This window comes from Triticum urartu, chromosome 7A (genome assembly GCF_056163025.1).
Source record: "Triticum urartu cultivar PI428250 chromosome 7A, HENAU_Tu73, whole genome shotgun sequence".
NCBI classification, from domain to species: domain Eukaryota; kingdom Viridiplantae; phylum Streptophyta; class Magnoliopsida; order Poales; family Poaceae; genus Triticum; species Triticum urartu.
In genome coordinates, this window is record NC_141879.1 from 753,119,483 (window position 1) to 753,132,993 (window position 13,511).

At 40.4% G+C, this 13,511-nt stretch overlaps 1 protein-coding gene across 2 annotated transcripts; it reads left to right on the top strand.

The window, feature by feature from the left end:
• The first annotated feature begins 681 nt into the window (after nt 1–681).
• On the top strand, nt 682–12,868 carry LOC125523976 (uncharacterized). Of its 2 annotated transcripts, none has more exons than XM_048689049.2 (8): nt 682–959; nt 1,398–1,509; nt 2,957–3,064; nt 3,528–3,652; nt 4,329–4,440; nt 5,220–5,327; nt 11,902–11,958; nt 12,580–12,868. In XM_048689049.2, the coding sequence occupies exons 1-7, from the start codon at nt 697–699 to the stop codon at nt 11,944–11,946; spliced, it is 873 nt and encodes a 290-aa protein (XP_048545006.1). In that variant the 5' UTR covers nt 682–696; the 3' UTR covers nt 11,947–11,958; nt 12,580–12,868. The 2 variants fall into 2 exon arrangements, with proteins under 2 accessions (XP_048545006.1, XP_048545007.1); XM_048689050.2 differs by having other exon boundaries at nt 5,220–5,279.
• Nucleotides 12,869–13,511: the final 643 nt, after the last annotated feature.

Sequence of the window (13,511 nt, forward strand, 5' to 3'; positions counted from 1 at the left end):
TCCCTTTCCATTTCCTTTTGGATGCTCTTGATCATCATCATCTTGGCTTCTTTGTCGTAATCCGACGAATCGAAGAACTCCTTTTCAATCAATTCGTGGAGCTCTATGTTTTCATAATCCTCATCTGACGAACCATCCGAATCCATCGGTTGGCCTATAAAGAATCACAAAAACTGATCGGGCAATGTGTCGAACACATAGAGGGAAAGGTGCAGTCCGAGAATAGTCGGATAGACCACGGCTGCTGCCAGAGCGACCACTGTGTCCATAGCGGTGAGGCTTACGGGGTGAAGTTTTTGTGGCCGTGCTGGCCCGCTGAGGGTCAGGACGGCGACGGATGATTTGTAAAATTTGTGATAAGTCCTGTCTGACAAATACGATGTGACGGACGTGCTCGGGGGCGTCCGGGCCTCCCATATCCGCTCTAGATATGGACTTGACATAAGGACGTGTCTGTGCCCGGTCAGTGACCAGGTCGTTTGCATAGATGACGTTTGGGTCGAAAAGATCATGCATCTCCACGGCAGGCATGAAGTGACCCTGCTGTACTGGTTAGCTTGCACTTGCACGGCACCGAACGCCATTTTTCTTTCCTACTAGTATTTTATAACCCACCGCTGACAAGTGGGACCCATATGTCATAGATAGATTATTCCACTAGTAGTAAGCTAGCAAGGTTGACGGAATACAAACGGGATGGAAAGTGCATCGTATACTCCACTCTTTGCACGCGAACACAAAGCTTCGGTGGAAGGCGAGAGACGAGAGTTTGTTAAGGAGACCGACAGCAGCGGCCAAGTCAAGGAGACTACACGAGACGAGGAATCGCAGATCCAGATCATGGAGGCCAACTGCCGGCCCGACCTTGCCGCCGGCGTTGACCCGCTCCCCACAGCTACCGGATGTGATTGGCGAGCCGAGCTCCAGCCCAGAGGGCGCAGCAGGATCGTCCATATGATGTATGTATGTTGGAACTCACTCTAATTCATTCGATTTGATTTCATCTTATTTGCCCTTCCACCGCTTTTCGGGTTTCCTTTCCACATACAACCACAAAGAGGAATTTCCGTCAGTTTTTTCATCGATCCATCTGATATTTAGATTTGATCTAGCCATATCCATACAGATTCGTCGTCGATGGATCTAGCTCCCAGTTCCGTTAGATTCTTATTAGTATTAATAAAAAAAGCAACTTTTGGGGCGCCTGCTCTGCTTTGAATCCAACTTCATTAACTGAACAATTTAACACAAGTTTACTGGCAAAATTCTCATGGCTGGTAAACCATTCACGTTTACTACTGGTAGGAGATCTACCCTCGTTGGCTGCTCCTCTCTGCCTACTCGTTCCGCTTTTCATCTCAGATCCAATTTATTCCCATTTTGCATTATGCGTGTAGAATGGAAGCTACGAAGAATTTTCTGCGAGTATCTAAGCCAGAGGAACTGAACCAACTTCGAGAAATCGTTGCGGGATTTGAAAACCGGGCCTATACTGCCGCAACCAATCAGGTAATTTAACCGATATATCTTCGGAGCAGGGACAGAATACTAATTATTACGGGTTTTCTTTTTGTCAAACAGGGTTTATATATGGGCTAATGAAGTTTTTTTACATCATGTTCTAATACCTTTAGTAGTTTCCCACTTTTTTCGTTGTGAAACCTCGGGTGGCTTTTTTGCTCCCCAGCTGCCAAAGTTTTCTTTACCTACTCTTGTGAACATATCCTGATTTTTCTCATGCTTGGGAACAAACGGAGTATTGATTAATAAGTTTTAGCATTTTCACACTTATTATACATACAAATCTAAGTTAATAAGTTTTTCTTTTATGTTACATAAAATGCTGATCATGGTCTTGGTTATCATCTATCCCATATTGATTCTTGCTGCGTTGTACCTTAACTGTCTAAAGTTTGTTATTCTTCCGATGCATGTTTCTATGCCATGTGTCAGTGCATCCGAATTTGTTATAGATGAAATAAAACTATCTTCTGTTAATGAATAGTAGTAGTACTACCCCCATGGGATACGCAATGGTATACAACCATTTATCTCAGACCAAAAATCAAACAATCCCTCCTTCCCTCTGTCTGATCAGTCTTCATCTTAATTGCATCTACTCTAGTCTGGTAAAAAAAATCAAACGAATTTTATTTCGTTGCGGTGTACGATATCACTACTCCCATTTTGAATTTCTGTTCGTCTAGCTTGGCAAACCAAGGCGCACCCTGCAACTCTTCATGATTTTGCCTAACTCACTTATGGTGAATACTTGTTTATTTGATAAAGTAGGGCCACACGGTCACTATTTTGATTTGGATTTTCCGTTATTTGAGGCAGTTTGCTTTTCTTCTTACATGACTTTCTTTGAATTCAAATGGTAAACACTGAAACACCTTCTCAACCGCGCTAAACTGCTAATCACACAAGAATTGTTGGTTGCAAGCCACTATTAGTAATTTGGTATAGAACTTTACATCATTTGTTGCCTGTTGATCGCTAGATCAATTCACCAGATAGCAGCAGCACACACACGTACGTGCAAAGCTAGCTAACAGTCACCTTGATTGATGAACAGTGTCCAGCACATGCACGTCTAGCCGCATGCTCCTCCTACGTCACCTTCGAGCTAGCGATCGATTCACTTCAGTATCGTCGGCGGAACTGATGCGTAAACTTGGCCAAAGCAAACAGGAAAAACGGATCGGTAGACTTTGTTGATGGCCAAAGGCTCGTGTCGAGCCTGTTGAATACTTCTTGCTTTTTTTAATTTTCTGGTTCTTACAGGGGCTGCGTACATGTATCTATAGCACGCTGGCTAGCTAGTTACATGACGGAGACGTAGGAAATCTAATCCTAGTAGGCCTATTAATCCTAATTGGACTTGGACACATTCACGTTTCGAGCAAGTTAAGTCGTGCTTAATTCCAACATCATTTTCTTTTGTATTACTCAGTCTAATTATTTGCGGAAGATTTCTCTGAGAATGCTCTCTATGGAGATGAAGACACAACAGGCCCCTAGAAATTCTCGAGTGATTCCAGATCAAACCAACTCCTGGAAGGTACCATATACAGTAAACTGAGTGTTGCACAATTTATCTTATTCGCTTGGATGTCAATGTTTTTTTTATTGCAGCAAGTGCTCAGATTATGTGCTTTACTTAATTAAATAACCCACCCTCTCCAGTTTAGTATAATGCATAAGAATTTTGCATCTAGCTTGTGTCATGTGTATGTAGTTATTGAACCCAGAGCGACACAGTAAGTAACTCAGTTCAACCTGTTGGTTAAATAAAATATTATTGCACTGTGTTTTCCCTAGATAGTCGGATGTTTGAGCTGGATGATACAATGTCTCATCAAAAAATCATGGAGTGGGATTCTGTTATAGCTGTTTTTTTATCCAACTTTCTCTACAGTAATTTTTTATAGCTCAAAGGGGATTTGTTGGCAGACTGACTGCGGCGGTCAAGTTAACCACACGATACCATCCCTTCCCTCGAGACCTAACAAAGCCACTTACAGGAATCGCCGATCTGGACCATGGACGGGCCCATCGGGTGGGACCCCACCATCGGCACGCCCCCAGCCAGAGGTGATTGGCGCGCGATGCTTCAACAAGAGGATCGCATCAGGATCGTCGATATGATGTATGTATGTTGGGTCTCTAATGGATTTTATTTGATTTCCCCTCCATCTAATTAATTTGATCCTTCCTTAGTTTATTTGGTTTCCCACATATAAAGAGGAGAAATTTTCTTTCCTGGGCCAATTTTTTCCACGTGATATGATAGCTTTGATCTAGCCGTATCCATAGCGGTTGTCATACCGGTTGTCATATTGAGCATTTACATATCTTTTCCTTTTTGCTTCGCTTACGAACTGCAATACTTTTTATGACTTTGTGATACTTCGAGAGTTTTTAATAAGATGGCTGCATGCATCGTTCCGATGCAGAGGCTGGGGGCACGCCTCCTTTAAAAAAAAACCGCATCCATAGCGACAGCAACAGATTTGCCCGTCATCGATCTAGATCAAAGTTTGTATTTGATTCTTAATTGTTGTCAAAATTCCCAGCTAGCAATTTGTAGAGCACCTGCTTGGAATCTAGTTTCATTAACTCTGAACAATTGAACACAAAATACGATTGAGAATTTGGAGATCTACCCTTGACTGCTCTGCCTAGTTGTTCCACTTTACATCTCAGAAGATGCAACATATTTTGTTGCACACAGCACTTCGAAAGCAATGCCTCCACCTCCCCCCCCCCCCCCCACCCCTCACGCACACACACCAATTTATTCACATTTTGCATTTGGCGTGCAGAATAGATACTCTGAAGACACGTCTGACAGTAGCTGCGCCAGAGGACCTGAATCAACTTCGAGAAATTGTTGTGCGATATGAAAAGAGGATCTATACTGAAGCAACAAATCAGGTAATTTAACCTATGTTCGGCTCTTCGCTACTTCTTAGAGCAGAGCACACACTAGTTATGGGCCGGGTTTTCTAATGAAGCTCCAGTTGTTCTAGATGTTATGCATGTTACATAAATGATAGACCAACACGCCGATCCTGATCTCGGTTATCATCGGTCACAAGTTGAATTTTGTAGTGTCATCATACCTTGAGTGACTTCGGTTAGTTACTCTTCCAGTTCATATTTCTATGCATCCGATTATTATAGATGAAATAAAAATATCTCCTGTTAAAACGATAGTAAGCCCAAGTCCATGGGATGGGCAATGGTATACAATCATTTATCTCAAACCAGAAATCAAAAAAATACATTACACCCTCCTTGCCTCTACTTGAATTGTCTTCACCTTAATTGCATCTACTCCAGTCTGGTAAAAAATTTAATTGTATTTATTTGGTTGTGGTATACCATATCACTATTTCCATTTAAAATTATGTTTGTCTAGCTTATTTATGGCAAACCTAGGTGCAGTTTGCAACACTTCATAATTTTGCCTCACTCACTTTTGGTGAATATTTATTGATTCTGTCACTATTTTCATTTGAATTTTCTTTTCATATCGCTTATTTTAAGCAGTTTGTTTTGCTATTCAGATGACATTTCTTGAATTCAAATATCGAAAGCTGAAACAACTTCTCGACTGTGTTAAACTGCTAATCAAACTAGAATTGTGGGTTGCAAGCCACTATTAGTGATTTGGTATAGAACTTCACATCATTTTCTTTTGTATTACTCAGTCTGATTATTTGCCGAAGATTTCTCTGAAAATGCTCTCTATGGAGAAGAAGAGACAACAGGTTAGTAGGAATGCTCACCTAATTTCAGATCAAAACAACTCCAGTAAGGTATGATAGTCTACTGAGTTTTGTAAAATTCATCGTCTTCGCTTGGATGCCAATGTTTTTTAATGCGTCAAGTGCTGAGATTATGTGCTTTATTGATTTAAATCACCCTCCACCATCTCCAGCATAATGCATAAGAATTGTGTATCTAGCTTGTGTCATGTGTATGTAGTTATTAAAGCCGGAGTGACATGGTAAGTGCCTCGGTTCAATCTGTTGGTTCAGTCAAATATTATTGCAGGTTTTCCCCCCTAGATAGTAGGGAGGTTGAGCCAGATTATGCTGGATCCCATAAAGAAAATCATTGATTAGCAATCTATTGGAGTGATTTTTCTAATCCAACTTCCTCGATACTAATTTGTTCTCTTCTCACGTGAAATTTGGTATATCATCACCTCTCTTGATATTACCAGCAAGTTTCATCCTTCCACTATGCACCGGCGCTTCTGGAGGCCTGCGTTGTATGTACCAAGCAATCTCAGGCAATGTTGGCCAAGCTTGGTGCTACCCCTACTCTTTCACGTATATCATCATTCTAGAGCCAGTCCTTTTTCCTGCTATCACATATCCATCTGAGCATATGCATCTTTGATACAACTAACCGATGGACATTTCACCTTTTAGTAGGCCAACATTCCATGCCACACAACATCGCAGGTCGAATCGACGTCCTATAGAACATACCTTTTACTTTTGTGACACTTTTGTCACGTAGAACACTAGAAGCTTGACGCCACTTCGTCCATACGCCACTGATTCAATGGTTCACATCTTTATTTATATCACCATCGTTCTATAACATTGACCAGAGATATCGAAAGGTGTCCTTATGAGGTACCACTTACCCATCAAGGCTAATCTTCTCCTTGTGTCTATTACTACATAGTTTTAGTTCTACTAAGTCTAAAACTTTTTGATTTCAAAGTTTGTCTCCATAGCTCTAACTTTCTATTAACCCTAGTCAGTATCGTTGGGTAGCCACATCATCTACAAAGAGTATACATCATGGGATATCTCCTTGTATATCACTTCCGTCCTCACACATCACCAAAGCAAAAAAGATAAGTGTTCAAAGCCGAGTCATGGTGCAGTCCTATTTTAATTGAAAAGTTATCAGTGTCGCCATCACTTGTTCAAACATTTATCACAGTATTATCGTACATGTCCCTGACGAGGGAAACGTAGCTTGGACTTCGTGTTTCTCCAAAGCCCACCTCATGACATTCAACAATATCTTATGATGGGCATTCTCCAAGTCAATGGACACCATATACAAGTATTTTTTTCCTCTGCATATCTTTCCATAAGTTCGTCGTACCAAGAAAAAAAACTCCATGGTCGACCTCCTGGCATGAAACTAAACTAATTTTTGGTCATGCTTGTCATTCTGAAGTGGTACTCAGTGAATCTCTCCCATAATTTCGTTGTATGGCTCATGAGCTTAATTCCAGAAAAATTGGTACAACTTTGAACAACCCCTTATTCTTGAAGATTTGTACTAATATATTCCATATTAGTACAATTATAGGTTAGTAAAGAGTAAAAATACAAATACAAGGTTTGAACAGAACAAATAGTACAATATGTCTAGTCATACAAAATTGCAAAAATACATGGTTTTGAGAAGCAGTATGCCACACTCGTCAATTTTCATAAATTGTCTGCCTATCTTCTGGACTGTTGCGCCACTCATTCAAATGGTATCTCACAGCATGAAATGGTGGCAAGAAATCTGGTTTGAATCTATAATCCCACATCAAATAGGTAGAATTTTCCTAAAAAGTAGAAGCAAAAAATCTGCGGCTGTTATGGATGCAACTTGATTGTATTGCAAGGTCCATGGGGCAAATATATAGTACAAAATATTTGAGATAAAAGAAAGGAAATACAGCCTAATATGGACTTCTAGACCAATACTAATACTTCTTAACCCTCTCTTGTCACGTAGAACACCACAAGCTTGACGCCATTTCATCCATATGCCATTGATTCAATGTTTTACATCTTTATTTATATCACCATCATTCTGCAACATTGACCCGAGATATCAAAAGGTGTTCCTTTGAGGTACCACTTGACCAGCAAGGCCAATCTTCTCCTCCTTGTGTTTATTAGTACATAGTTTTAGTTCTACTAAGTCTAAAATCTTTAAATTCCAAAGTTTGCCTCCATAGCTTTAACTTTATATTAGCCCTATTCAGTATCATCGGGTAGCCACATCATCTACAATGAGCATACATCGTGGGATATCTCCTTGTATATCACTACCGACCTCATACATCACCGAAGCAAACAAAAAGGTGTTCAAAGGCGAGTATTGGTGCAGTCCTATTTTAATTTGAAAAATTATCAAGTTCGCCATCACTTGTTCGAACATTTCTCACAATAGGATCGTACACGTCCCTGACGTGGGAAATGTAGATTGGACTTCGTGTTTCTCCAAAGCCCACCCCATGACATTCAACAATATCTTATCATGGGCCTTCTCCAAGTCAATGGATACCATATACAAGTCCTTTTTTTTTGCCCCATATATCTTTTCGTACCAAGAAAAAAATTCCATGGTTGACCTCCTGGCATGAAACTAAACTGATTTTTGGTCATGCTTGTCATTCTTAAGTGGTACTCAATGAATCTCTCCCATAACTTCATTGTATGGCTCATGAGCTTAATTCCATAATAATTAGTACGACTTTGAACACCCCCTTATTCTTGAAGATTTGTACTAATATAGTCCATATTAGTATAATTATAGCTTAGTAAAGAGTACAAATACAAATACAAGGTTTGAACATAACAAATAGTACAATATGTCTAGTTGTACATAAATGCAAAAATACATGGTTTTGACCAGTAGTATGCCACACTCGTCAATTTCCATACATTGTCTGCCTATCTTCTGGATTGTTGCTCCACTCATTCAAATGGTATCTCACAGCATGAAATGGTGGCAGGAAATTTGGTTTGAATCTATAATCCCACATCAAGTAGGTAGAATTTTCCTAAAAAGAGAAGAAAAAAATCTGTGGCTGTTATGGATGCAACTTGATTGTATTGCAAGGTCCATGGGGAAAATATATAGTACAAAAGATTTGAGATAAAAGAAAGGAAATACAGCCTAATATGGACTTCTAGACCAATACTAATACTTCTTAACCCTACCCCACCCCCACCCCCACCCCCACCCCTCAAAAGGAAAGCATACGGAATAACATTTCATTTGAGGAAGTGTAACACTAGGAAAAACGATAAACCAAAATCCATGTCTTCAGAGTGTTGTTACAGCATGAAGTGTATTCAAAACCTGTCGAGTCAAGCCAAAGGGGATAACGAAGAAGATGCTGCATTAGAGCAAGACACCACATTAATAGAAGAAACAAGATATGTATCAAGAGAAGATGAGTTGTCAAAAAAGATGGCAAAAAGATGAGCATGAATCATTGCACACAAAATCATAGCCAAGAAAAGAGGTGGCGAAAGAAGCTCGGCGCAAGATAATGTGCGTAGATCAACAATGCAAAAAGAGGCCACGAAAATCCTATAAAAAGGCTAAGGACCAGAAAAAGATTGATGGATAAAGATATGGTGGACTCACATGACATGAGAAATATGAAAAGGAGCAACATACTAGATGGACATATTGGAAAATATAGAAAACTAGAAAGCATATGAAGCACACACGAGACCAAAATGTGAGTGCTATCGTGTATGCTAGAGAAGTTACGGAGAAGACTGTGCATGTTACATGCTGATGAGGACCAGCAAAAAAGAGCAACTACCAGAAGAGCACGCAACACCGCAATAAGGTTCATGTGCGAGACAAAGTCGACAAAATGACCACCGTCGAGAATCACCGAAGGGAAAAAACATTGGATTTTATTTTTTATTTCAAGCTGACTACACTCGGAATGCACTAATCGATCAGTGGCCAGCAAACATACAACAACAAAGTGGCCGGCCAAAGCAACACCGAGCGAACGAAGCCAAGGAGAAACGCGACTATAGCAAGCCAACCAATAATCCGTAGGGGATCGAGGGTCTTGCATGGAGAAGCCGTTCAGGAGATAGGTGGTGCACGAAAATCCTACACCTAGGAAGTAAACTTACATAAATTGTCTTATGTGAACACATGTCTTTCTCTCATCAATACCCACCCCGCCCCCTCCCATAGAATTTCAAGATGGGCCCCCCTTCGCGCCAATCAAAAATTGCCAAGTAATCTCATACGTAAATTTTCGTAAATGTAGTAAAGCTCGGCAGTGTAGTCCATTGTGTAGCATAGAATCCAGTAGCAAGCGGACATGAGAAGTGGCACAGGAAGACGACGCTTTGAGGTGGCGGGATCTGACTGGAGAACAGTAGTAGCGCCCCAATCTGTGTAGCTGCCAGTGACCTCCTCATTGTGCGGTCCAGTGGTAAACCAAGGCCCAGCCCAACACCAGATTGGGGCGCTTCGGAAACACTTGTAAGGTTTATTCTAATTGTATGAAAAAACCGTCCATAACATAAAATTAAAAGGTTCAAATCCTAGACAATTCTGTTCAATCAAAGAGGCTATGCATGTGCTATCTTAAACAGAAGAGATAGAAAGAAGGATGGCTGAACAATGCAAAAATGTAAATTGTGTACATGTTGCACACTTAGAACATAAGTAAGAGACCCGTAACTAAAGGCATGAGCGCGTCATGCATCCCATGTTTCCTAGTTACATTGTGCGCAGATTGCACATCTTATTTCCAAACTTTTCTAAACGTCATGTGTTGACAAAAGCACAAAGTAATGGCGAAAGTGTCCTTCTGCTCCCGAGCTCAAATGAGATTGGTGAACAGTAAAATCAGAAAAAAAATCAAAAAAATCTGAAAATATTTTTTGACAAACATGGAAAAATGTTTTAAGTGCTTGCAAAAATTCATCATGGAATCACATTCCTGTAAGGCGTGGCAAAAAATTAAATTCAGTGCTCCAAAATATAGCTGGCCAAACGGTCCGGGCCAATCAGGCCACGCCACGAGCACGCCGGCACTGCCCGCCATGGGCACGGCACGGGCTAAACGGGCCGTGCCTGGGCCCAGAGTCTGGGCAACTGGCCGGCACGACACGGCCCGTTTATTATTTATTATTTTTCTAGATTATATATATATATATATCACTATATATAGGTATATATATATATATATATATATATATATACGGTAATTGCCTTTGGCTCCTAGGTGCATATGCACCCATTGTCGAAATACACATTTCGAAAAGTTAAAAAAATCGGAACAAAAATCCCACGTGTATATCCGGACATTTTATGTGCGCGCACAAGGTTTCAGTGAAAAACGACGTTTTCTGTGGCTTGTGTAAAAAAGGCAATTTCTGATGCTTCATTCTAACTATTCACGAGGTATTTCTTTATCTTTTTTACACAAGCCACAAAAAACAGCGTTTTTCACCGAAACCTTGTGCACGCACATAAAATGTCCGGATATACATGCGGGATTTGTGTTCCGAATTTTTGAACTTTTCGAAATGTGTATTTCGATAATGGGTGCATATGCATCTAGGAGCCAGAACACCGTTCTCTCTCTCTCTCTCTCTCACTCTCTCTCTCTCTCTCTCTCTCTCTCTCTCTCTCTCTCTCTCTCTATATATATATATATATATATATATATATATATATACTCCCTCCATTCGGAATTACTTGTCTCGGAAATGAATGTATCTAGAACTAAAATACATCTAGGTACATCCATTTATGCGACAAGTAATTCCGAACAGAGGGAGTATGACCTAAATTACATCCCAATAGGCTGAAAAACATGCGGCTCAGTGTGCTAAATGTGCCATGGGCCGGCCCGTTTAATAACCAGGCCGTGCCTGGGCCGAGGAGCGGGGCACGTGGGCCGGCACGGCACGACCCGGCTATTAGACATGCCACGGCGGGCGTGCCGTACCGGGCCGGCCCGTTTGGCCAGCTCTGCTCCAAAATGGTTTTGGAAGTAGCATTTTTAGAGTACCGATTTTTTTATTTATTTGCCACACCTTCTAGGAATGTGATTCCATGACAAATTCTTGTAAGCACTTAAAACTTTTGTCAATGTTTGTCACAAAAACATTTCTGATTTTTTTGAATTTCTTTCGATTTTTTTATTTTACTGTTAACCCAAGCTCATTTGAGCTCAGACTCAAAAAGTCTGCGTCCGGCTAACCTTGCATACATTCAGGAAAGCGCGGAACTAAATCAGTATGCACAAGCAAAGATCACATCGCAAAGAACATAAATCTTAGTATGTATGGACGTGAATAATCTGCTAGCAGCTGGCCTCCATATACAGCAGGCTGCCAGAAGAATTCAACAATCGGATTTTCTTCCTCTCTTGCCCACAATAGCGAGTCTCCCATGCGATTTTCGTCTTCAGTCATCACTCAACAATAATCTTTCTTGCATCATCTGCTCCATATCTCTTACTAATATGTTGTCGTCGGTATTGGATGTGAAGACAGCTACGCCCCTGATTTCATTTTGTTTTCATCAAATATCGTCCTCTCCATGTCTCTTATTAACATTTTTCTTTCTCTACATTTTCAGCCACATACGCAGGCCTCTCAAAAGCGTGCTCGTCGGAACTACTGATTACTCTTGATGGTAAGGAATTCTAACTCAAAATATGATCTTAGTATCTACATATTGGGTAGAGTAACTTAGATAAAAAAAATTGGATTATGTGTATCCTTGCTATATGTATCTCGTTCCTATATATAATATGTATATCCAGTAGGGATCTACCTTGCTCCCCCCATGAACTGGTTGTTAACAATGAGTATATTCATAATGATGATTAGGATCACCGTATATAGGTAGAATAAGACCATAGCCCTAGTAGCGCTATAGTACGACTATACGACCACCATCACAGTCGTGGTCATCGCAGCAGTAGAGGTCGTATTCTCCAACCAACTGCTATGTACTCTCCACTATATGTCTTAGTTTTTGTTGCATGCAAGTGAGCGTACATGTTATAAGTACATGCATGTTGTGCGCATACATCAATACATGTATATATAGTACATGCATGTAATTTGCGATGCATGAGCTTCTCTTCTCTCTATGTGCATACACGCTAAAAAGTTAAAAGTTAATCATGTGGATGCATGCACTTCAGAATTCACGCATGTGTATTCTAACTAATTCACTCTTCATAACTAATAATCAATTATTTTTCTGATGTGAAATGTAGCCTCTGACTATCTGTCATCATTCTCACAGGTTGTCACAAGTGGACTGGAACAAACACCATGTTGTAGAAAAATCAAGGATGTGCGATTGACTTCTACTTGGCGTTTGATAATAATAATAACTCCAATAGAACTTTGAAATAACTATTCGTCTTGGACTCTGAGTGTAATGCTATCGTCACTTTATCGGTATTGCTTATTGTTGTTGTATTGGTGTGGGTTATGACTTTAAATGTGCCACTCTCGGTGTTATGCAGTCTGATAAAAATTGTATTGATATGGTTTACATGGTAGAAATAAAACCATTTATATTGTTTGCATAGTACAAATAAAATCATGTCTCCATGCACGTAAGTCCCGATACTTATTATCAGTTTCTTATCCGAGTCGAATCGATAAATTCTGCGTCCGAATCTGCATGCGGTCATTATCTGCTCTGCTCCGAATCTGACAAAATAATATGGTTAAGGATACGGGAAAAGCATTAACCGATTCATTTAAATGCGTAGGTGTGGCCGAAGCAGCAGCTGTGTCGAATCCAAGTCTTCTCATGGAAGGCAACTGGCAGCCTGTGACACCTACCTCCAGGGATCCAAAGACATGCCCAGATCAAGTTCTGCAAGCTTCTGAAACTTGTCTGTCATACCATCAGGTTGATATCTGTCACGTGAAAGAACTTTCAATACAGGAAGCTGAGCAACCAGTATGTTTGATCCTTTGTCAATACTATTGACTACGAGTTGATGGTGAGAGGAGTGCAGAATACCACACAGGAAGCTCAAGCCCCTCATGCTAGCAGAGTAAGATAATTATCATACATCTTACTCCTGAATTATGCATTGAACCATCTCTAAATCTTTATGTGCGAACCAGGCAAAAAAATAACATGTAAATTTCCGGTTGTAGAACTGTACAACTGCATATCTTTCCTACTTATAAGGATTGGAGTTGGTGGTGAGTTCA